Source organism: Danio rerio, chromosome 23 (assembly GCF_052040795.2).
Source record: "Danio rerio strain M-AB ecotype USA chromosome 23, GRCz13ab, whole genome shotgun sequence".
NCBI classification, from domain to species: Eukaryota; Metazoa; Chordata; class Actinopteri; order Cypriniformes; family Danionidae; genus Danio; species Danio rerio.
In genome coordinates, this window is record NC_141043.1 from 15,221,830 (window position 1) to 15,247,246 (window position 25,417).

The following is a 25,417-nucleotide window of genomic DNA, read 5'->3' on the forward strand; positions in this document are numbered from 1 at the left end:
CATTCATTTTCTTGTCAGCTTAGTCCCTTCATTAATCTGAGGTCGCCACAGCGGAATGAACCGCCAACTTGTCCACCAAGTTTTTACGCAGCAGATGCCCTTCCAGCCGCAAACCATCTCTGGAAAACATCTACACACACATTCACTCATAAACTCATAGCAGCATTGCTGAATAAAATTATTTCATTTAACAAGTATAAAAGTATAATTTAACACCAGATAGTTTCTTTTTTTATTTCTCGAAACCTAAATTAGGACCATGTTTTGGTGTGTTGTATCATAGTTGGCATGAATTACTTACCTACACCAGCGACTACCATGTGGTAACGTTACATAATACTGTACAGTGCCTAAAACTGTACCTACAAATATACATTACAATTTCCATTCTGGGATTTGTAGTTCCACTCTGACGGACAAAAGTGAGGTCATATGAAACATAAAACTACACATCCCAGCAGCATTAGCCTGGCCTAAAGTCGCAACAGCTGATTGTCAAATAGGAAACTAACAATGTCTGCCGTGTGCGGAGACGGAAGAGATTCAGCGATGGAGTGTGGAGAAAAATCATCTGCTCGGTGCACAAGGTACGTTTGAAGAGCTTTTCCGCCTCGAAATTATTGGTTATATGCTGTCTCGTTAGCCTGCTTATATAGTGAGCACACTTTATCGTGATGATGAGCACGAGCGCAGTGACCTGTCGTGTGCGCGCTGTATGGAAGTCAATGCGAGTCTCTCGTGTTTCTGGGACTCCGCAACACCCACATGTTGATAAGAAATTTAGGGTGATTTTTAAAACATCTCACAAAATGATGAGGTGTGCGGATAATTGTCTTGGTAAGATTATAGTTATGAAATCGTGTCACCGTTTTCTCTTCTTGAGCCAATAAGTATTTTTTGCACGGTCTCTTGCCTTTATTGTGTAAATAAGTTGTCGGACTTATTTGAGTTATTTGATGTTAGTTAATTGCGTTTCTGTTCACTGTTAACGCTGTACTTCAGCATCACTGTAGTGTGTGACATTGAAGCACATGGTGATGATCTCAGTAGTGACTCATATTTGCATATACAGTGTCTGTAATTTTTTAGCCACACCCCAATAAAATGCGGTTTGATTTTTCTCAGGCCTTCCAATATCTTTCATTGAACCCTTAAGACATGTTTAGCTGACATGTTGTCACTTTGTGGTTGATAAAACAGCCACCAAAACAATTAATTAACTTGCACAGTTAGTTGTACATTTTAATGCCATGCAAACTGTAATACAAAACACGCATAGCTAGGTTGGTTTTATTAGACTTGTTTGAGTGATGTTTTGAAGTAACAAACACACTAAATTTCAACAAAAAGTATAGTACATGGCTGTATAGTAAGTTATGCCGTCGGCTGTAACTTTGTTATGGTTAGTGATGAAGCTGCTGTGATAATAATTCTTCGGCTCTACAGTGCCGATGTCCGCCGCCAAATGGCGCTCATGTCTCGCTGCACTTACATCACTGAACTTATAACCAGCTGCTGCTGAGGATCTGCTTCATATTCGTGAGCTGACATGTACAGGATTGAAGGATGTCTTGACATTTGAGAGTGAAATGTAACAGGAGTGGAAGAGGTTTAGTATGTTATCATCAGAATTTGAAGATTCATTCGGTACCTTCTCTGTACAGTATAGGTGCACCATTGATGCATTTGACCATTTGTTTTATATAATAAGCAGCACATGTCAGTACAGATATTTTATAATGATACAAGATATTTTTATTTCTAATAAATGCTTTCTATTTATCAAAGAATAAGGAAAAACATCCCAACAACTATATAATAATAATAATAATAATTATTATTATAAATGTTTCTTGGTCATCATTCAGCTTCGACATCAAAGAAAAATTGTGGTAATATTCTCACTTTTAATATTATTTAATATATTGTATGATCACATTTATATATATATATATATATATATATATATATATATATATATATATATATATATATATATATATATATATATATATATATATATACAGTATAACAAGCCCCAGGGACATTACGTTCCTCATTTCAAAACAGAACAACTACAGATTTTGTAGTGATTTACCCTGCTGTTGCTCCCTTCCAACGCCATGTATCTTTCCTCTAAAGTTACCACTGCTCATTTTTTTGCTGCTTCCTGTCTATGAGGTGCCAAACTCTGCTGGCATCAGTGCGCGAGAGAAGTGCTCCGCACTTTTTTTAAAAAAATCAAGCGTCTCTGCATCACACGACACAACGAATCGATTATGGAATTTGTTTTTAGTAGTCGATTTTAATTGGTTTAATAAATTCGATGCAACCCTATTTTACCGAAAATAATTGTAATATGCAGTAGACTGTAAATATAATCCTAAATATAATATAAAAATATTTTACATTTATAACGAGTAAATGTAATATTTAGTTTTGTAACAATCTACTTTTCTTCAAATAAGGTTGGTCTGTAAAATAAAAAGTTAAAATATGATAAATCATTTTCATTCATACCTAATATATTTATGCAAAGAGGAAACAACTTTTTCTGACATGTTAAATGTGTAGAAAGTTTTACAACTGAAAGTTACCATAATAAGGTTTATTGTAATTTAAACATTTAAAATTATTTCTGACAAATGGGTAAGTTTTCAAATTACAATTATTGAGTTATTTGAAACAATTAATGATTTTTAAATGCATAGTTTACCTCAAAAACGGTGTGTTTTTCATCACCAGAACACGTTAAAATATTTTAGACTAAATCTGAGAGCTCCCAAATTTGTGCTCCAGACTGTGTTTTTTGGTGAACAAACCCTTTAAATAATGTCTCTAATATTCCCTCTTATAAGTTTTTAACTACTTGTACATTGAATTGGAGATTTTAGTGACTGGCAAACACATCTACATGTAATGTTTATTACAAACAAACTAATGGGATAGTTCACCAAAAAAAACTAAAATGCACACGCTATTTAGTTAGTCACCCTCTAGTGGTTTCAAACATTTGAGTTTCATTATTTTAAATGATTGATTATGAAGAAAGCCTTTCACAGCAGGAGAAGCAAATACTATAAAAGTCAATTGTTACAGGTTTCCAACATTCTTCAAAACATCTTTTGTTTTCAACAGAAAGTCAAACAGATCAAGTAGATGAAGAGTTAGTGATTTTTGGTTGAACTGTTGCCTTAAAGTTGCATTACACTCTTTTTTATCATTGTTTAGTACATCTCAAAAATATTTAGGCCTAACAAATACGATCTATGTATTCTGATTGCATTTTACAATTGGATACATAATATTAATATGCGAGTTTTAATTAAACTAGTCAACTTTATGTCATAGATATTTGTTAGTTAAACAAATCAAACAAACAAATAGAACAAGATTTATGTAATATATCAATAAATTTAATGCATTTTAAATGCATCTTATTAATCCATCTGTTGCTTGGAGTATTGGCCAATTTTGCCCCAGAATATTAGGTAAACCAGTGGTTCTCAAACTTTTTTCATCAAGTACCACCTCAGAAAAAATTGTCCCTCCAAGTACCACCGTATGACCAGTATTGAAATACAGTAGCGTAGTAGGCCTAATTAAGCAGCTACAGCTCTGCACAGTTTAAAAACGTGCCAGATTAATTACTATTATTAATAATATTTTGTATTATTGGCCACTTTAAACCTTATAAATAGTTTGAACAATAGCACTGCTGTGCTTATATGTAAAAAAATAAGTAAATAAATAAAATGTCAACGTTTAAATTAAAATGTGCTTTTGAAATTTCTTTAAAAATGGTAGGCTACGGTTCTTAAAAAGTAAAAAAAAAAAAAAATCTCATGTACCTAAATGTAAAGTGTTAACCTATAGTGTTATATTCATCAAAGCCTGGAAATGCTGCTTGGACCTCATAAATATAGGTTATATGTCATCATATTCATATATGAGCCATTTTTCATAAATTTTTAAATATACGTTGCATGTACATATGACATATTGGATTACTCTGTGTACCGCTAGAAGGCAGCCCGCGTACCACTAGTGGTACACGTACCACAGTTTGAGAACCACTAAGGTAAACCAATCTCATAACATTTAACTAAATCGATCTGCCTTTTTCTACCGCAAGCTATACACTACCTGACAAAAATCTTGTTGTCGATCCCAGTTGTAAGAGCAACTAATAATAACTTGACTTCTAGTTGATCATCTGGAAAAGTGGCAGAAGGTAGATTTTTCAGATGAATCATCTGTTGAACTGCATCCCAATCATCACAAATACTGCAGAAGACCTATTGGAACCCGCATGGACCCAAGATTCTCACAGTGATCAGTCAAGTTTGGTGAAGGAAAAATGATGGTTTGGGGGTACATTCAGTATGGGGCGTGTGCAGTGTGGATGGCAACATCAACAGCCTGAGGTATGAAGACATTTGTGCTGTCCATTACATTACAAACCACAGCAGAGAGCAAAATCGTCAACAGGATAGCGCTCCCTCTTATACTTCAGCCTACACATCAAAGTTCCACTGGCTCGTATGGTTCAGGATTGGTAGAGCTGCGCATCGATGAATTTGCTCTTCAGTGTTTTAACTCTCAGTAATGATTTTAAATCACACTGAACTGAGCTAAACTGAACTGAACTTAAACACTAAAAACTGAACTACACTGTTCAAGTTACTATGACCATTTATGTGAAGCTGCTTTGACACAATCTACATTGTAAAAGCGCTATACAAATAAAGCTGAATTGAATTGAATTGAAAAGTTCCTGAAAGCAAAGTAGGCCAAGGTGCTCCAGGATTGGCCAGCCCAGTCACCAGATTACAACATTATTGACAATTTCTGTGGTAAGATGAAGGAGGAGGCATTGAATATGAATTCAAAGAATCTTGATTTTGTGAGTCCTGCAAGAACGCTTCATTGCCATTCAATATGACTTTTTTAATAAGCTATTTGAGTTTTGAATATTTGAGCATTGCAGAGATGTATCCAAGCTTATGGGAGTCATAGACAATATTCATACTTTTTCCACAGCACCATGACTTTATACTGTACATTATTTCTGTTAAGTGACAAGACTTTTGTCTAAGCATAGTCTGATTGTACTGTCCTAATTAAATAATTTAAAACTAATATCAATATTAAAAATCATATAAGCCACTTCTGATACCAGATGATCAACTAGAAGTCAAGTTAACATTTGTTGTTTCTAAAACTTGGATAGGCGACAAGACTTTTGTCTGATATTCATATCTTCTAATCTATTCAATCTAGTAGTATTCGATGATACTAAGACAGCATAAGTTTAAAAAAACTGAAAAACTAAATAAAATCAAAATGTTACAAACAAACAGTGAATGATAAACTTCATTGTGCATCATTTTCTGAGTGTAGTTTGAAAACACAGACATATTTAGTCACCTCTTTTAGATACACATTCATGACTTCTGCTTTTTCTGTAATGTTACAGTCAGCAGCGGTTTCATCATGATGTTTGTTTGGGGTGTCCCGCAGGGGCAAGACGGGCTGGTTGATAAGGTGATCACAGAGCCCTGGGGTGTAATAGACAAACACACTGAACCCGTCACCACACCTGCTCTCATTCGGCATGATTTGTTTATGTTCCAGTCTAAAAAGCACAATCGCTCTCCTCTCAGTCACTGGCAGCCCATGTGAGTGTCACAGACAGATGAGGCGTCCCATCAGAGGCCAGCAGAGGGGTGTGTTTGTGTGACTGCGTGTCTGTCCAACCTGCTGCTATTAATACCAGCCCACACACACACATAATCTGCAGGATAGGTTATCCTCTTACTCATGTTAGCCAGAGACTCCAGGGTTCGTCTTGAATGGTGACGGAGAAACCACAACAAATCAGACGTACTGTAGAAAGCACACTTTTGTTTTCCTCCCCTTTGCGTCAGTTTCGTTTTACTTCCTCTCCTCGGCTTGCCAGAGGGCAGGCACCACACTGTGTGCCTGCGCATGTGTTTTGTCCCAGCGCTTATTAGTGCTGATCTTTCTTTGGAGCTTTCATAAGACTGTTTGGTCATGAATACACTCCCAGCGTTTTCGGGAGCCAGAATATCAGGCTGCTGGGCTCTCAGGGCTGATGGAAGGTAAGAGCGTTTGCTTTATAGATGTTTTTTTTTTTTGTTGTTGTTGCTGTTTTAAGCAATAGTGTACTTAAAAGTGCATGGTAAATTCAGCTGCTTGCTGTTTTTTCAAGAACATTTGGGTCAGTTAAATGGATTTGCAGTGTAAAAAATGTATTTAGTAACTAGTTTCAAAGATTTTTTTATTCTTTCCGTTTCTCTTTTAAAAGTATTTAGTGCATTTTTACTATGAATCGTGACTATAAATGTATACAAAATAAAAGTTTGTGTTTACACATCATATATATCACACACACATATATGTGTGTGTGTGTGTGTGTGCAGAGACCAGCATAAATGAGTACACACCTGACAGATGTCTCTTTTAAATTCATACATTAGTTTAGCCAGTTTCAAAGCCAAAACTGCAACTAATCTAACATAATAATTTAAGATAAATAAATAATCTGTTGATATTTTATATATAATTAAAACATTTTATTTATAAATTTTTTTTGCAACAGCTTATTTGAAATTAAATGTATTATCTTTCTGTTTCTAAAGTTGTTAGGAAAACACACACTTATTTGGTTGAGTGTAACTTATTTATTGTTATTAAAATTGTTTTGTTTAAATACACCAAAATATATTGTCACCACATGACAAAAAATGCAAGTAGAGGTCTGTAAACATCATCTAAAGCTATGGTATGCTGTGATAATATCTTGTCTGAAGAACAGCACGAATGTTAATCTTTTAACAAATACCCATTTTTATTAGAAGATGAAATCATGGACTGCTTAAAATGCATGTCACCTCATTCACCCCTAAATTAATATATAAGTATGTAATTATATCTGAATATGACAGAATTACTGTGTCATGACCAGTGAGAACTAGGCAACATCTCTAGGTTCTTTGAAAACCAGACCAAAAAAGTCATGTGTACTTTTGTGTAGTTTTTTTAAACAAAGCTGCAGCTGTTTTATTTATGTTAAAACAACTCGGCTGGAGTGCTGAGAAAATTTGTATTTCTATGTTTGTTTTACTTTTCAAAAATGTTCTACTCTGTTTCAGCAGACAGCAAATCAATATCAATAAATAATATTTTGAAGAAAAACAATGGTGTAGCAATGATTTAGTATCGGTATCGTGATATTTAATAAAAGCATCGTATCGAAGTCAAAATTTTGGTATTGTGCAACAGTAATATATTTCAGTTCTATCTGGTTTTTGAATCTGATTGGCTGATAGCCGTGCAATATACTGCAAATAACAGCACTCGTCCAACCCATTCACCCTTGTGTATTACTCCACCCACATACATCGACAAGCAGAGGACACTACAGCAGGGCATTTCAATTGGTGGCCTGCAGGCCAATCTCGGCCCCCGAGGCAATTTGTTTCGGCCCTTTAAATAGTGTGACTAAGACATAAAAAATACATTTAGATCAGTTGAAAAATGGCGGCTGTATTTATGAAGTGTCTTGCCACTGTTTAATACAGCACGAGCTGCAGTTGAAGGCTGCGCAGAGTGTGAGTCACGTGATATTAAGTGAGAGGTACAACGTGAACAGCCCTTTTGTTAATTTTCTCTGTTTGTTCCTTTGTCATTTCTTTTTTTCCACAAAAAATATCAGGAAATTCAGTATTAAAACAGCCAAGTTGGAAAAAATGTCCCTTTCAACTTTGAAATAAAGAAATGTTGCTGAAAACACACAATTCAACAGCGAATGGAAAGAAGTATTTGTTTACATCTCTGTTCTAAACTTGTATGTTTACTGTACGATAAGTGCATATTATGTTATGTGCACTTAAGTTTCTGTTACTGTAAATGAGTTTCTAAATAATTGTAGATTTTGTTATGCTGCCTTTGAAAAACAGCATTTTAATATGTTTGGAAAAAAAATGATATTTTATAATGCACTGATGTTACGTAGTTTTAAAACACAATATATTAGCATTTTAATTTAGAAAAAGCCAATATGGGTGCAAACCTAAGGTGCAAAAATACAACATGTAGGCTCTTATATTGCTGTTGTGTAATCACTTATATTGCAAATCATCTCTCCGACCCCTCATTTGGGATGCTTTTCATGAACTGGCCCCCATGACAGACTAGTTGTATAGCCCTGCTCTACAGTTTGACAAATATTGCCGCTGTTGGACAACATAATGTACTTTTAAGGCTTCCTTAGTCGAGAATGTAGTTGTCTAGATTGCAACTGCAGTTTTTTTTTAAGGATGGTGCCTATTTTAAATATTTATAATTTCTGTGAGACAGCGCGTCTGCTGCTATTAGCCTTTCATTGAACAGAGCAAAGACGATTGTTGTTGTTTATCCACAAGATGGTGACAGAGAGCTCATAATAAGACGACCTCTCTCTTTTTTTAGGATGCAGTGCTGTATTTATACCATATAATTGTAGTGTATTGAGTGTGAGATGGGACTCCCTTATCAGGAATTTATGTAGTTTGTGTTGGCCACTCTTTGGAGAGGGGTCCGGATGAGGACCTGGTGCAGTGCAATCTGAGCTGCATCCAATGCTTTTTAATGCACTCATCCAACCCCTTCCCTAACCCTACCCATCACAGTGACGTCACTCACTCCATTGAGTGCATTGTGTCTGACATTGCATCTGACATTGCATGGCTGAGTGATGCTATCTTAGCTTGCATCATGAAGGCTCCATCCAGATTGGTTCATCTGTTTGTTTCTAATGCGTCTCCTGTTTTCGTTACTGCAAACTAGTTGTGTAAACAGAAAAAAGAAGAAATGCCCGCATGTGTTTAGTGTTTTTCCTTATTGCAAACAAAACAGTAATCTGGTGGTGTTTGCGCTGCTTTGTTTTTTTCTAGGTTGATTACTATGAAATCCTGATTGCAACAGAGAAATACTGGGAAATCTATGTATATTGATGGCATTTCATGCCGTTCAGTCTTATAATCTTAAAATGTCAGCAAAATCACCTGTTTAGTCATCACTTTAGACATTACGCTAGAGAATCATTCAAATACTATAGCTCTAAAGTGACGTTGCTGAAGTAGCAATGGTTTCTGCTGTTCTGACGTCAGCTGCAGATGTGAATGATTGGTGGAAGTAGTTACACCTACAAAAGCATTTAAAGACTCTCCGTGTTAGATTTTCTTTTTTATATACATGATTACGCTGACATACTGTTGTATAAACGCAATACCACATGAGTAGCAGTGTGATGTGGCACTCAGCCTTGAGCCAACGCAAGCCTCCCATCAATGCCAATATACAGCAACATCGCACTCCTACTTGTGTGATATTGCTTATGTCAATTATACATAAGTATATATGAACATTTTGTATACATGCATATGGACGTCTGTATTATTAATAATGCAAATTGCACACAAGTATGTTAACAATGAGTCGCAATTATGAATTTAACAGCACTACTTGTTAATTAAAATATTACAAACTAATTAAATATTTTAATTAATTTTTTTGTTTGTTTTTTAGCTGTTTTTAGCAAAGTCTTGACCCCATGTTTAATTAAAAAAAAGGTTTATATTGGCTGGACTGTGATGCATTTGTTTTCAGTAGTGCAGCCAGCATTAGTGAATTCTGAATGTTTACTGGATTCGAAAAGAACGCCTCATTTAAGGTTTTCTGAGGCTTTCAATTCAACATGTCTCAAGTTCTTAACTAAGCACAAGCAAAAATGTTAGATTAGCTTAAATATGTGTGCTATTTAAATTTTTTAGCATGCCCTGTCAGGTTTCAATGTGTTTTCATAATGTAGTGTTTACCAGTGAGCTGCACAATACTGTTCTCTCACAGTCCTGTAGTGAACTTGTGACATGCTGCAGAAGTTGCTGATGTGCTGCTGTTGAGGTTAGCGCGTGAGCTTTTTTTAAAGGGACAGTTCACTCAAAAATTAAAACTCTGTCACTTTTTTTATCCCTATGTTGCTTCAGTCTATAGGTCTCAAACTCAGTTCCTGGATAGCCGCAGATCTGCACAGTTTTGTTAATCATACAGCTAATCATACACAGCTGATCCAACTAATCAAGGAGTTCAAAACTAATAGAGACTATTAAGCAGGTGTGAGTTGGAGGTGGTTGACGCTAAACTATGCAAAGCTACTGCCCTCCAGTAATTAAGTTTGAGGCCGCTGCTTCAGTCCTATATTACATAATTTCCTTTGTGAAGCTCAAATAGATAATAGATGTTTTAAAGAATGTTCGTGCCTCTCTGTTCCACTTGGCATGTGATGGTACACTTCATCACAAAACTTTAAAGCAGCAAATATTTTTATGTTGCTTATGTAACTTATTTTAATAAGTTAATCAGGGTTCAACTACTGTTTTTAAGCTATACAAAGTTTATTTATTTAGTCAGTTTTGTTGATGTAAGTTGAGATGACTAGAAACATTAATTTGATTCAATTAAAATAAGGTAGCAAGAATTGTTTTTACTGTGTATGAAAATCTTATGTCACAATAATTGAATGACATTGCTAAAAAGGTTAAAGAGATAAATATCAGTTTGCCATGAGTTCAGAAACCTTTTTGCATAACAAAATAAAGCTAGAACATTCAAATACAGTAAAATGAGATACAAGAAACTAAAGAAAACAGATCTTTCAACTGTTGAACAATTTAAAACTAAAAACAATGGTTTAGTCCACATCCTAAACAGTTCTTTAAAAAGCTAAATTATGTACACTTCCACAGATCACACTGCGAAAACTCCTTGTCAACAATTAAAAACTAAATTCTAGCCAAAAAATATTGATTTTTGTTTTAAGAATAAAATGCTAAGCAAGATCATACTGTGTAAGGTTAATTATGATTTTTTTAAGATTCTCTTTTTTTTTCGTTCTTACTTAGTAAAGCATTAAATTAGGTGCTTTACCTGCAAAACTTGCTCTATTATAAGAGACCTGATTTAAGACCAGCCTTGTATTTTTAACCTTTTTTTTAGCTGTATTTCTTAATTTAAGTTCACCTATTTAAAAAAAAAAAAAGGCCTAATCAGACTTATTTTTATTGTCAATACATTCTGTTATTTTTTGTTGCAGTTAGCTTCGGTGCTCTGAGAAGCAACAAGTAACAATTTAGTATTTAAACTGTCTTAATTTGAGTACAATATTGTGGACATTTTGCTTTCATGTGTAATATAATTTATATGATAATCTTGTTTTAATTTAAATAGTTTGACTCATTTTAGGACGATATGATGATAATCATGTTATTACATAATAATGACATATCTTAAAGGGTCACAACCCCAATTCCCAGCAGGGTGTTTTCACACCTCTAGTTTGAAAAAAGTCAGGATAGTGGGTGAGTCCAGGTTCGTTTAGGTGGGAGTGTCGAGTGGCAAAACAGAGAAGTGTTTGCACGCGCTGATTTTCACAGAAGCGAAACAAACACAGAAACGGGAGAGATGATGACTATGTTTACATGGACATCATTAATTAAATTATTTGCCTTAATGTGAATAAGACAACAATATGATAGTTTTTACTTGAGTTGATTTTTGAATGTTCATTTCATGATCCTGTTTTTTATGTTATAGCACATGATTCTATTAGCATCATTGAGCACTATCCACATTATTCCCAATGCCAATTTTATTCTAACCCTTCCCCTTTCCCTTGGCACTTAAAACAGAGTGTAAAGGGTAAGAGCTTTAGAATTTACCCCTAAAAAATGGGACACCACTACAGCACCTGCGCACGTTATCATACTGTATGTCATCGCAATCACTTGCTTCATATGAGATCGATGATCACGTTTCGTTATTTTTGAGTATATATACTGTATGTCATTTGCAATCACTTGCTTCATATGAGATCGATGATCACGTTGCGTTATTTTTGAGTATATATATATATATATATATATATATATATATATATATATATATATATATATATTTATATATATATATATATACATACATACATACATACAAATATATATATACATATATACATACACACACACACACACACACACACACACATATATATATATATATATATAAATATACATATATAAATATATATATATATGTATGTATATATATATATATATATATATATATATATATATATATATATATATATATATATATATACACATACATTATATATATATACACATACATTATATATATATATATATATATATATATATATATATATATATATATATATATATAAAAAAGGTTGACTAGCCTATAGCATATATCTTGCTGTCTGCAAAAGACAGTTATTTAGACGTACCATATAACTCCCATAAGTGCATACTATTCAACACAACTGCACAAGCATCGTTTTAACCTTAATAAACGAACGTTAATGTTACTCTGTCAACAGTCTATTGTCTAAATTACCGCGCTAACAGAGCTAACGTTGCGTAAACAGAGCACCCGGTTGCAAACTTCAAAAATGCAGCGTAATGGAAAATCCCGAACAAACTCCGCTACAAGTTTATAAACTGCATCTGGAACCCAATTAGGGTACAAAAATCTATTTAACAAAAATAGTGATGCAGAGAAGTATTTTTTCGCTCAGCCGAGCCTTCTCTGTCTGCTGCTGTGGAGAAGCCTGTGCCAGAGACCTTTTACCTCCGCCCCGCCCTCCGACTGAGCGTCTCTCTCGCTCTCTCGCTCTCTCTCTCTCTCTCTCTCTCTCTCTCTCTCTCTCTCTCTCACTCACGCACTGTGGTCTCAGGAGGAAACGCAGCTTTTTGATACAATGTTTTTCTTGCTCCCGAATACAAATAATTATTTCAAGTATTTGTTCGAAATAAGTATTCGTAAAAACACGCTATTCGTGCCTTTCCGAATACCGTATTCGGGTTCGGCTCCACCCTTAATGTATATGTATGTATATATATATTAGGGCTGTCAAAATTAGCGCGTTAACGCAGAAATATTTAACGCGTAAAAAAAAATAACGCAAATAACGCAGTTGCTGTTTTTTTATTTCCTGTTGTGGCTGACGTGTGTTCAGGGCCTGTGCGTCCATAGAGGCGACCGCGAGCGAACCCCCTGTCCTCACATTCATCCACTACACCCACCGGCTCCTCACGGTCCTCGGCCTTCCATACGAATAAAGCGGCGTAATTGCCGTTTGCCTAGAGTGCCAGTTCAGTTTGCTCTGGCCCTGCGTGTGTTAAACGTGCAAAGAAATATTGTTTCATGCAATTTCGGGTGTTTCATTTTTAATCTTTAGACTTTAACTAATCAGTTCAGCAGTTCACTCTCATTCAGCATATTTTCATTCAGGATGTTTTAATGGAATTTGATACCGCATAGCGAATGGAAAGAAAAACCTCCCCATTTCGGGACTCGCGTGGTCATTTTAGATAATCAAAAATCACTGTTTACATGGTCGACTCTTGATCAGTATTATCTTAATAATCAAAACTGAGTATTAGTGTCCATGTGAATAAAAGTGCCAGATGAATTCGCAAGCTGTCAAAGACATTTCTCTGCGCTTAAGCTGCGTCCCTGAAATGTTTTATTAAGTTTGACATGTTTCCCCCCTTTTGTAAAGCATCTGCTTCACGTTCCTCTGTCAGAATACTTGCTTGTTAAATAAAGCCATACTTTAGAATGCTTAGTTTAAGCAAATGTGATGAACGCGATCGTGCGTGTTGATGAATCTGAAGGGATCCCTCTCGCTCACTGGCACTGCGCGTGTTGTCTCTCTCTCTCTCTTTCTCTCTCTCTCTCTCTCTCTCTGTGTGTGTGTGTGTGTGTGTGTGTGCGGGCGTGTGTGTCTGTTTGTAGTCCACTCAAAATCCAACATGAAAAGCATTTTTGTTTGTTATTGGCATGGATTGTTTTGAAATTTAAATGGCACTTACATGCCTGTGTTTTTACTTCTGTAATAAATACGGCATTTTGTGATTAATCATGATTAATCACGCTCTTCTACTGTTAAAATCCTCCTAGATTTTTTGCTGCAAAATGTTTGGCGTAGCAGCAGAAACAATGTCTCATGTTAAAATGGGCTGCACAATGTATGGGAAAATTATTGTTATCATAGACAAAATCCATATCACAAAAAAGTGCAATAAATTTTATTATTTTGTTCCAAGCATTTGTTTGCTGTATGCATTGGATGTTTATTTAATTCTAATAGGGCCTTTACTATCTTTATCCCCACTAATGCCGGGAGACAACAAAAGAAAATGATAAAACCCATTAAAAAATATACATTTCCGCCAAGGTTTTCAGTCATTAGTGGTGTTTCATAGTCTAAATGTTTTTTATTATTATTATTATTTATCACCTGTTTGTTTTAGTATAATCATTACATAAATAAATGCTTTTTTTATTGTATAAAATTTGTTATATGTAAGAAATATCTATGTTATATGTAAGAATACCATGACACTCAGCAATAATATTGCATATTTTCCCAGTATCATGCAGCGCTAATGATACAGTAAATGATGACAGACTGTCATTTTAAGTGATCTGTTGCTTTAAGAGACTTTGACAGTCAGTATTTTCACAGTGGTTTGTGGTTTCTGAAAATGCTGGTTCAGAGTCCACCATTTTGTCATCTTATCTGTTATCACTCTCTCATATTGTAGCAGGTCAGAAAGTCAAGATTTCTATTCACATAAACAGAAACTCATTGGCACGCTCTGCACTCAGGGCAACGTTCCTTCTTGGTGAACTTGCTTTATTCTAGTTTTACCAGTTGTGGTTGTTATCAAAAGACCTCAACATTGTGGGATAACCGAGTTATGCAAGCAAGTTTAGGGATTACACAGTCATGTGCCACGTCATCTGATTGGCTTTAAATATATTCATTTCGTAGATGTTTAGTAGAAGTATTATTCATTTGACTTGATGGACAAGTACGTGCAAACATCTGTGGACGTCTGGCTTTCTCACCTGATTCAGTGAGTATTTTACTTTTAATTTTACACTTTCTACTCATGAAATACACCATAAAAAGTTCCTTTGGTGTGACGTACACTTTAGAAATGTCCACCACGTTTACCTCGTATCTCTGTTGGTTTGTGATTCATCATCAGTCATTCCATAAATGCTCAACTGATGCATTCCAGCACTCAGAAACCACAGAAGGTTTTCTACAAGCCGGCCATAAATATATAAGGCATATGCATAGTAAGTGTTTTCACAGTGTAGTTACGGTTACACTTTGCAAGTAGAACCTAAAGTTCGTTGATGAACTTTGAAGTTGGCTTGAGAAAGTCAACTTGAGTGCGCTAGGACTGGGAATGACAGTTAGCAGGAAGCACAGCAGTTGCTAAGTGGTTGCTAGGTAGTTGCTAAAATGTTAATGGCATTGCTAGGTGGTTCCTAAGCAGTTGCTAAATGGCAACGCTTGTATACATGTTTGCTAATACTTAGTAGCCATTTCTAGCATATGTTATTGCACTTAGATAATCATTAATTTGGTATTAGCACTTGGCTTATCATTGTTGCCATGCATAGTAGACAGGAAGTCCCATTTGCTAACATAAGTCAAATGAGCCAATACCCAGATCCCTACAACATTCTGATGTAGAGATATTACTGTTTTTAAATGGATGCTAGGTTAGCCTGTTTTATTGCTATGGGAACAATTGACAGCTTATTTATGATACATTAAAACTTCTTCTCAATATGAGTGATACATATATCAAGCCTGATGTCTCTATGACAGTCAAAAACTGGAATTGGACATTATGTAAAAATGGCTTGCCATATTTTATTGAAAATATAATGCCTGCCAAAATGCCGGCTCACTGTGCGAATTATCTTATTTTTTATTTTTTAAAAAGCGATTATAGCCTGTCAGACTGCATGAACATGGCTCCTATGTTACACTGTAAGATCTCAGCTGTCATAAAGTCAGACTGAACGACAATAAAGAAGGGCCAAGCATAAAAGAAAACGCCCCCAGAGTTTGACGTCATCCACATATGACACTTTCACTATCTCGCCTTCTGAAATGATTCCTCACAGCAAAAGTAAACAATCTGGCGCAATTTTGCACATGACGTGTCTCAATAATAAAACCAGAAAGAAAAAAACTGTTGACATTTCCCCGCAGTCATTTCAATTGTCAGATGGATCGCGTCAACAAATTTGAAGCTCCTCATGGTGCTTTGATTGAGGCTTATCACAGCTGTTGTCACACTGCAGGAAAGTGTCTGAAACCTTCTGAAACTGCCCGAACTCCATCGGAGGAAAAATCGGAGGCTGTCTGTGAACATGTCAAACCAACGATCAAAGATTACAGATTTTAGCCTAGGATTTCAGGAATCTTTTAGGATTTTCCCAAACTTGTCTCAGATGACAAAATTGTGACTGATATCTTGCAGTGTGAGCAGGGCTTAATATGTTTGAAAGGAATACATGCAAAAATGGCTTGCCATATTAGTAAAAAAAACTGACTTTTTAAAAAAAAATAGCTGCCCATGTCAGTAAAAAAATATTAAGTCAAACTTGGCTTGCCATATTATGAGAAAAATAATGATTAAAATTATTTATTGTAACAGTAAATCTGATAAACCTGAAAAGATAAAGCAACAAAATCTAATGCTGTACATAGCTTTTGGCCTAATGTGGGGCTTGCATATATTTTGTATATGCCCAGATTATTAAAATGTAATATTTAACATTTGTTTTATTCAAAAATGATATGTCTGATTAGCATGTTAAGAAAAAAAGCAACAGTCTTGAATGCAGAAGGCACATTTTGACCAGATTTGGGCCTTGTAACATGAACGGCCTTGGAGGAGATACGTTTGTTTTCGAGGAAAAAGTAGTATAAAAAATATACTAGGACAAAGTTGTATAAGTAGTATGTTGGCTTTCTTAATCAATGATGATCTGATGACAATAGACAACCTTTTAACACCAGCGTAGTTGTTGACAGACCAGCGGGTGCAGGAATTGTATTTTCTCAAAACTGGCATTAGGGTAAAGTTGGTTTTATAATCACACATTTGGACTTTCTCCTAATGTTATAATTTCAGAAAAGTGTTGTTTACAAATTCTAAATAGTGAAGTCATATAATTAGCCAATGACAATAAACATAGAACATTGTTCACAGTCGGTGCTTGTTTTGAATTAATTTCCACACACTATTCACTATTTGCTTGGTGATCCTCGTACATTGCTTGTTTTCATCTTCTTTTACACTTGAACAACTAAATGTATGTATTTAACCAACTATATTATCGATTTTGTAAAAGGTACTCCATGAACTTGAAAATTAGTCAATCTTTTGTCATACTTTTCAGTGACTGAAATCCACCTCTGTGCCCATTCATAAAAAATAACCCAATCTACATACATTTGCGTGACTAAAATATTTTTAAAACATATCTCTCTAAAAGTAATACTTTAGCCATGGTGTCATCCTTCCGATTGTGATTTTAAACAGCATATGTCATTTTCCTCCAGTGTGCAAAAGTAATTCTGATATTAATTCACGATTTAGAATTGTTTTGATTCTGTATTTTTGGCAAAAGCCCTTTCAAAAACAATCTTGCTTTTATGGATACAAGGCCACGCTGATCTTTCGGAAAGAAGTTCAGGTTGATGCTTTCTGAGTTTACCTGATGTCACTCACTCTGACAGCTGTGGATCCATGTTTCACGTGCACGCACAAATGATGTATCTGTCTGCCTAAAAGGGCTGTGTGGAAATACAAAAAAGTTTGAGTTACCTATTTGTCAGCACAATGATTTTTAATCGGATTAACATTTTTTAGTCTTATGCCTTACCTAGAATTAGGGATGCAACGATTATACATTTTGATTTTAGGATTATAGTCTGAGGAATAATCGGGATTTCAAGGTTATCAGGATTGTTATGCATTTATTCATTTCAAAACGCTACTACTTTAATAAATCTCATGAAAACTACTTATATTTTAAAGTGATGCAAAATTAAATTTCTCTCTTTGGACTTAAAAATAAATGAAAAGAATTTAATTAAAAAAGTAATAATTTTATGCTCAAAAATAAATAACAGAATAATGTATAAATAAATAAAAATAAAAATAAATAAAATATCTTTTAAAGAGAACAAACGTAGTCAAAGGCTGCTATATCCTAGATATATTTTTACATTTTTTATAAAAACAATTTCCACATTTTTGGAGTGCCTTGGACTGATTTTTTTGCTGTATATTATGAACTTGTTTAGCATTTGGCATAGAGATGTGTATATTCCATTCCAAGCTGACCAGTCACTTCTTGTCATGTGACTCGTGATGCGCTCGTGGTATTCTTTCAACTTGGTACGCCTGAAAAGCGTGATCGTGTCAAGTCGCTCCCAATATGTGCAAACCATTGCAAATAAACTTGCCTGCAAAAGACTACATATGTGAACAGCCCTTAGTTAAAAGCCTCAGCCATAGTTTTTCCAGTGTATGTGTATGCATGTTACCCTCAATACAAGCTCTGAACTTTAACTAGCACACAGTTGGCATAACTTAAATTTGTTTGTTTTTTTTATGTGTAAAAACACGGTGTTGAAAAGCCTTTACGATTAATTAACCATGACGAATTAAAGCGCAGTTAATAGTAAAATTGGTTAATTGTTGCATCCCTACCCAGAATATAAAATACATATGAATACATTTAGATCATTTACTTTAATCATTACTATGTGAAGAGACTTTCAATAAGCACAACAAAAAAAGTTTTTGAAGACAATTGCTTACTGCACCTTTAAGACAATAAAACAATAGTTTAACTGTTGTCAAATGTTGTTACTCTCCGTTCACTTGTCACAAACCTGATTGAATTAATTTTTTTCTGTATGAACTGTATGGCTGCTTGATTATGGAAAAATTCATAATCACGATTATTTTGGTAATAATTGTGGTCACTATTATTCAAAATGATTACTGTTGAAGTCAAAATTATTCGCAATTATTCGTAATTTTAAAAAAATAATAATAATATTTCCCAAATGATGTTTAACAGAGCATGGATTTTTTTTGCAGCATTTTCTTTTACATTTTTATTTTTTGGAGAGTCTTATTTTTTTATTTATTTTTTGACTAGAATAAAAGCAGGTTTAATTTTTTTGAAACCTATTATAAGGTCAATAGTATCAGCCCCCAATATTATTATTTATTTTTGCTTGTCTGCAGAAGAAACTACTGTTATACAATGACTTGCCTAAATACGCTAATTAAGCCTTTGAATATATGTATGTATATATATATATATATATATATATATATATATATATATATATATATATATATATATATATATATATATATATATATATATATATATTTGTGTGTGTGTGTGGTATTTTAACTTTTATTTATATACTTATTTCGTTTATAATTATGTTTTCTTGATAATTTCCTGTTTGGTGAATTGTGTCAGTGCGTATACGCTTGTTAAGTGGTGACGTGTTGGTCATGTATGTAATACTGTTTCCGGGTCCAAGCCGCCACTCATTGAGAATTGAGAAAATTTTAGTTTATTTATTATAGTGTACACATCAGTCTCTGGATTTGCTGCATCACTAATACCAAAATTTTAACAATTTATGAAAAAACAAATCACTTTCTGGCCATCTGATATTAGGCATGGATTCTATGTAGCAATCCTGATTTTTGAAAGTATTACATCACTTTGTAAACATTTATTATTACCATTTGATGAGTCTCCCCATACAGTTTGATATAGTGCTTGGACCTGGAAGCTGCTTTGCGTGACGTCACACTTAAGAGGATATCTATATCTATCAATATTATGTATATTTTATTGTCTGACCTCATATGAACCTAAAAAAAAAAAATTGCAAACAGGCTTTCAATTAAATAAACAACAAATTATTTCCTCATAAAAGTTAGTTTATTCAGTTTAGTGATGCCTCTCCTCCATTGACATCCATTCAAAACAATCTGCCTTTGGTCTCCTTTCCAGTGTATTTGCAGAGCAGAAACGTTTGCATTAGCCGTTCTGGCTTTTCTGGCTTGTCATCCATTGGATTTAATGACTATAATATTTCCTCTTTTCATCAGTGGTGGTGCTGAAGACTCTCTGGACAGACTCCTCCCCACTGTCAACACTAGCCTGTCACCTCGGAAACGAACCACCAGTCAATGCAAATCAGAGCCTCCTCTGCTCCGGACCAGTAAGAGAACCATCTACACAGCCGGACGGCCACCATGGTACAATGAGCACGGGACGCAGTCCAAAGAAGCGTTTGTCATTGGTTCGTATATCACAGAAAAACCCATACAGCAATCGCTATTTTACAATTTACCTCAGTTTACGTCTCTGTTTTTACTCATAGGACTTTGCGGAGGCAGTGCCTCAGGGAAAACAACAGTCGCTCGTAAAATTATTGAGGCTTTGGATGTCCCTTGGGTGGTTCTTCTGTCAATGGATTCCTTCTATAAGGTACATTAACATGTTGTTGTTCTACTGCAGCTTTACTCCAGATATGAGTCAAGTCACACCCTTCTCTGTGACAGCTCTAAACTCTGTGCACACAAAATATAAAAGATGAGAAGTGGCATGCTTTGCATTTTTTGCTAATCAATAACACTCTCTGCCTGTGATTTATTTTCTTGTTTGTTTTTGCTGACATGCCATTTGTAAAAGGGTTTTTGAAAAGATGGATTGTGTTCACTGAAACAAAATGTCAGAAATGAGGAAAGGGTTGAATTTGACAACATTTTAAAAGGAATTTCTTCAATTACAAATCCATGCATGGATAAAGTAATTTTGCAACTTGCATTCTTAGAAAAAATATATGGAAGATAAGGCAAATTTATTTAATTTTAGCACATTTTATACACAATGATAATTTGAAGTTTTTATTAGCGCATGTGCAGAAGGGTCGGCCAACCAGAGATCCTATTTGTTTTAATGTATGGGGGAAAGATTGTTGGTGATAATTAAACAGAAGGGGTTTATAAAAAACAGAAAATATAAAAAGAATTAGTTATGGTGGTAAACCTTATAATATGCAAATAAAGTGTATACATATATCAAAATGTTGATCAAAGAAATGTTTATAGATATATTTACCTGATACTTACCTATATAAAAAAGGTAGAGTGAGCACAGTATGGTGTGGGTTGTTGGAGTAAAGTTGTGGAGTTGTGTGGAGCAGTAAATTGATTTATCGCATTTGTAGAAAGAAAACATTAGCCTAGGGCTACTTGCTTGTATTTTATTTATTTTTTTTGTTTTGTTTCGTTTTGTTTTGCTGGTTATTATTTTTAGGAGATTTTTTCACAGAGCACTGTAAATAAAGACACTTTGCACCACAGTGCTATTTCGACTTTGCCATTTTTTGAAGATTTAAATGGTTTCGAACCTAAAAGAAAATCATCTCTGAAACAATAAGATATAAAACAAAAACTAAAAAATTATTACGATTAATTCTGTGAATATTAAAAATGTGTTAAAACAAGTTTATAAGGAATAAATAAAAAATAAAAAAAACACCACAGCATAGTAACTGAAAGTAGATTCACTCTACTTTGAACTCTTGGGATTTCTGAGATTTTTGGGATTTGGGATTTTTACTTGATGCTAATGATCTGAGGGATGTTTTTGGTTTGTATTCAGTGAGCGTATCTGCAATGTATTGAGGTTCATTTGTAAACAAGCAATAATACTTTAAAATCTGAATGGAACTGAAAAAGGCATGGGGCGTTGTCCGATTTTAAGGTTTACCACAGTTTGGAAAAATCTAAGTTTTAAAAATGCTACATTTTTCTGTTATACCGTTCGAAAGGTATATGGTTATAAGACTTTTTAAGTAGATTTTCTTTTTGTTTTATGAAGAAATCTGTGGGGTTTTTTTTACTAATGAAGATAGCTTCAATAGTTTTAAATCAACTATTTAGCCTGACATGTTTACTGTTACAAAATATTATAAATGTTTCTTAAAATTAAATCTAATGTGTTTAGTGGTGATAAATTATCTTCTTTCTTTCTTTCTTTTTACCCAAGCATTTAAAAATAACTCATTTTAGAGCAATAATTACAACAACATGATACAGTGATATTTTTATCCAGGGTTATCATACCGTCAGAAACATATACCGGCCTAACCTAAACTAGAAGCCAGTGTAAAGACCTGGGGCCTCATGTACAAAGACTTGCGTTAAGTTCATACTAAAACAATGCGTACGGACAAAGCTGTAAATGTGCGTACACATAAAAAAATTCTGATTTATGAAACAATGCGCATATTCTCTATGTACATCTGAATTAATGTGAAACTGAGCGCAAGTGAAACTCCCTGCCTCCTCCTTCTAATATATATGTTAATGACTCTACTTTGGCAAAACCAATTGAAAAAGCAATGGCAAAAGCAAGCAAGAAGAGAAACAGAATGTGAATTGGGGGGTGCTCCCATTGGGGGTAGCGAGAGTTTAGCTGACGCTGTTAACGCAGTGGGGTCTGAACATCGCACTGGGAGTGAATTAAAAAACAGATGGTCCGATGTAAAGGTGCAGGTTAAGAGGAGAACAGCGGCACACCATCAAAGTGTGGACCAGACAGGTGGTTGAATAGGGTATGTTTGCTGAACTAACACCCTTTGAGGAGAGAGTTACCTCAATTGTGTCCGACACACACTTTTAGATTTGATTTGAATATTCCATTTCAAATGGTGTCAGAGTTTAATTTACTTTTACAATTTTTATATTTAAAGATACTTAAAAAATATTATAAAATAAATAAAGTGCTAATTCCAAAAAACAGAGTTTTATGCAATAAGTAGGATGTTTTTCTGAACATTGTGGTACAGGTTTTATTGTATAATTTCATATGGTTGAATTGTTTAATTCATTCGTATGGTTAATTTATTTATTTTTTTAATCAAGAGATTAAGCCTTGTGCAACATAAAGGGGACATTTATGCCTATCTGACCTATTTTTGGCTCAAACTATAACAGGAGCAACGAATTTAATTGGTTTGAAATCGAATGTCTAATGAATGTCAAATTTCAAACTAACTTTACAGCGATTCAACAGCATGGTATGGAAACCATGGAAATAAAAAAACACACACAAGAAATGCACGTACGCCAGACATGAATTATTTACAAAAAAAAAAAAAAAAATAGAGTGGGAGAGTCTAGCTGATTGGTGTCGACCAACGAACATTCTCCATTAATTTCATCTTTAGTCATCCAAACATGAACGTGAAATCTGGCATACGCAAAGTTTTTGTGTGTACACAGCATTGATACATGAAGCCCCTGAGGAGCAGTGATTGGAATGATGTGCTCTGATTTTCTAGTTCTACTTAGAATCCTGTCAGCATGAAAGCTGTCACTGGAGTAGTAGCTATACAAAAGGTACACCATAGTTCCCTATTTACTATTAATAGGTGATAATAGTGCCTTAATGGTATGGATTAGTACCTAAAGTGAACATATTTGTACGCATAGTACATCACTGCCGTCTGAAAAGGTATCACCCAGTGTGATGAAAGGTATCACCCAGATTGTGTGATGCAAGCAGTGGCGCGAGCAGCCGAAAACATTTGGATATGTCTGTAGAAAGGGCTTTTGTACATTGCACTGATATCATTAATAGGGATGCAACTATTAGCCGATTTCACTATTAACTTCGATTTAATTAATCATTTATTATAAAGGCTTCTCCACACCGCATTTCTGTTGCACTCTGCAATTAAACAAAGTTATGCCAACGGTGTGCTAGTTTAAAGTTCCGAGCTTGCACACCAAGGCTAACCACGCACACTAGATTAACTATAGCAGCGAACCGTTCACACATCGTGTATTTTTCACACGCAGGTTTGTTATTTCTAATGTAAGAATATACTGTATGCCAATATGCATGTGCAAGTGGACCATTGTGCTTGCGGCTTTCTGGGAACACCCAGTAGAAAACATCTCACGCAATAGTGGTGAGAGTTGTGCGTGACTTTCAGTGCAATGTAAACAAAAGATATGAACGCAGATGATAACAACAGTTCATTAAATACTTAATATAAAACTTAAATTTACATTAGACGTGATAATTGTGTAACCATGCTATTCTTCAGACTATAATCGTACAACCAAAATGTATAATCTTCGCATCTCTAACTGTTATCCAGTTCAAAATATAATGTATGAATGTGTTTGAATTTAGAAGAAGCCTACTTTAAGGGCCATGAAACCCCCCTGTTTCAGCAGGGTGTTTTCACACCACTAGTTTGAAAAAGTCAGGAAAGTGGGTGTGTCTAGCTCTGTTAAGTTCGGAGTGTCAGGGGAGGGATAAGAGGGAAGGATTTGAATAAAAATCGGAGTTTCCATTTGGGCGCGCGTTGATTTTCACAGAGGAAAACAAACGCACAGGCGCAGGGGAGAAAAACAGTGACTGTGTTTAATGACAGTAAAATGTTTGATCCCGCACGTCGTATAAGAGAAAAACCTCTGCATTTCTCGGTAACTCAGTTGCACTCGGTAGGTCAGAAAGCCGTGCGTGTCTAGACTATCCTGCAAAATGCAGCGAAAATTTAACCAGACGGTCAGTAATAATTTGCTTGCAGTGTTTACATGTTTTCACTCGGAGAGCAGCAATTACAGTGGATCTTTCAGCCCATAATATTGTAGTGATATTATGCACTGTAAACTAAGTAACTTAGAAATCATTTTGACTAAGGTCTGTCTTTAAACACTGAAAGAGTACTGCTGACGATATGAACTATAACTTTGCCATCTGAATGAACAAAGAAAGGGCACTGATCCCACACACTTACCAAATCTATAGAGACAATCCTATCAACACCAACTGGAGCTGCATCTATTTTAAAAGGAGACTGGCAGCAAATTCGGATTTCACCATTTCCAGATGCGAAAAGCTCTCAAGTAAAAAAAATGTTCCATACAAACGTATTTCTGCTGCGTGTCGCGTGCACTGATCCACACATAAGTCCAGTTGTGCTCTCATAGCTGGAAACTCCAATCTCCAAACAATTGTTCTTCTTTTCCCACTTGTTTTGGCAACACATGTTGGCCCCTCATTTGGGATGCTTTTCATAAACTGATCCCCATGACAAACTAACTGAATAGCCCTGCATTAGGCACTATAGGTTAACAAGTCAAATTATTTTGACTTGCAGTAAATGGGGAAAACTATTTGCTCAACAGGTACGATCACAATAATTAAAAATATTACAATAAATTACAGTTTTTCAAAGAGCCACATAGTAAACGCTACCAATGTTGCATCATTCCACTGTAGTTCTTTATTTTTGCAATGTATCCATCTTGGATTTGGCAAGCGATAGTGATGAATTCAGTTACATAATATATCAACATACAGTATATGACTGACT

The 25,417-nt window shown here is 34.7% G+C and overlaps 1 protein-coding gene across 10 annotated transcripts in view; it reads left to right on the top strand.

The window, feature by feature from the left end:
- Nucleotides 1-501: 501 nt before the first annotated feature.
- uckl1b (uridine-cytidine kinase 1-like 1b) overlaps nt 502-25,417 on the top strand; it is a 71,112-nt gene continuing 46,196 nt past the window's right edge. For 3 of the 10 annotated variants that reach the window (XR_015523287.1, XM_087306734.1, XM_087306733.1), the window contains exons 1-3: nt 502-587; nt 20,124-20,317; nt 20,399-20,505. Coding sequence is in view for 6 of the 10 variants with exons in the window: in XM_087306734.1 (XP_087162860.1) it covers nt 514-587; nt 20,124-20,317; nt 20,399-20,505 (375 nt within the window). In the remaining 4 variants the exon portion in view is untranslated. Of the gene's footprint in view, nt 588-5,832; nt 6,126-14,655; nt 15,012-20,123; nt 20,318-20,398; nt 20,573-25,417 lie in introns of those variants that run through there. The other 7 variants (XR_015523288.1, XM_087306736.1, XM_087306735.1 and 4 more) reach the window with 4 other exon arrangements.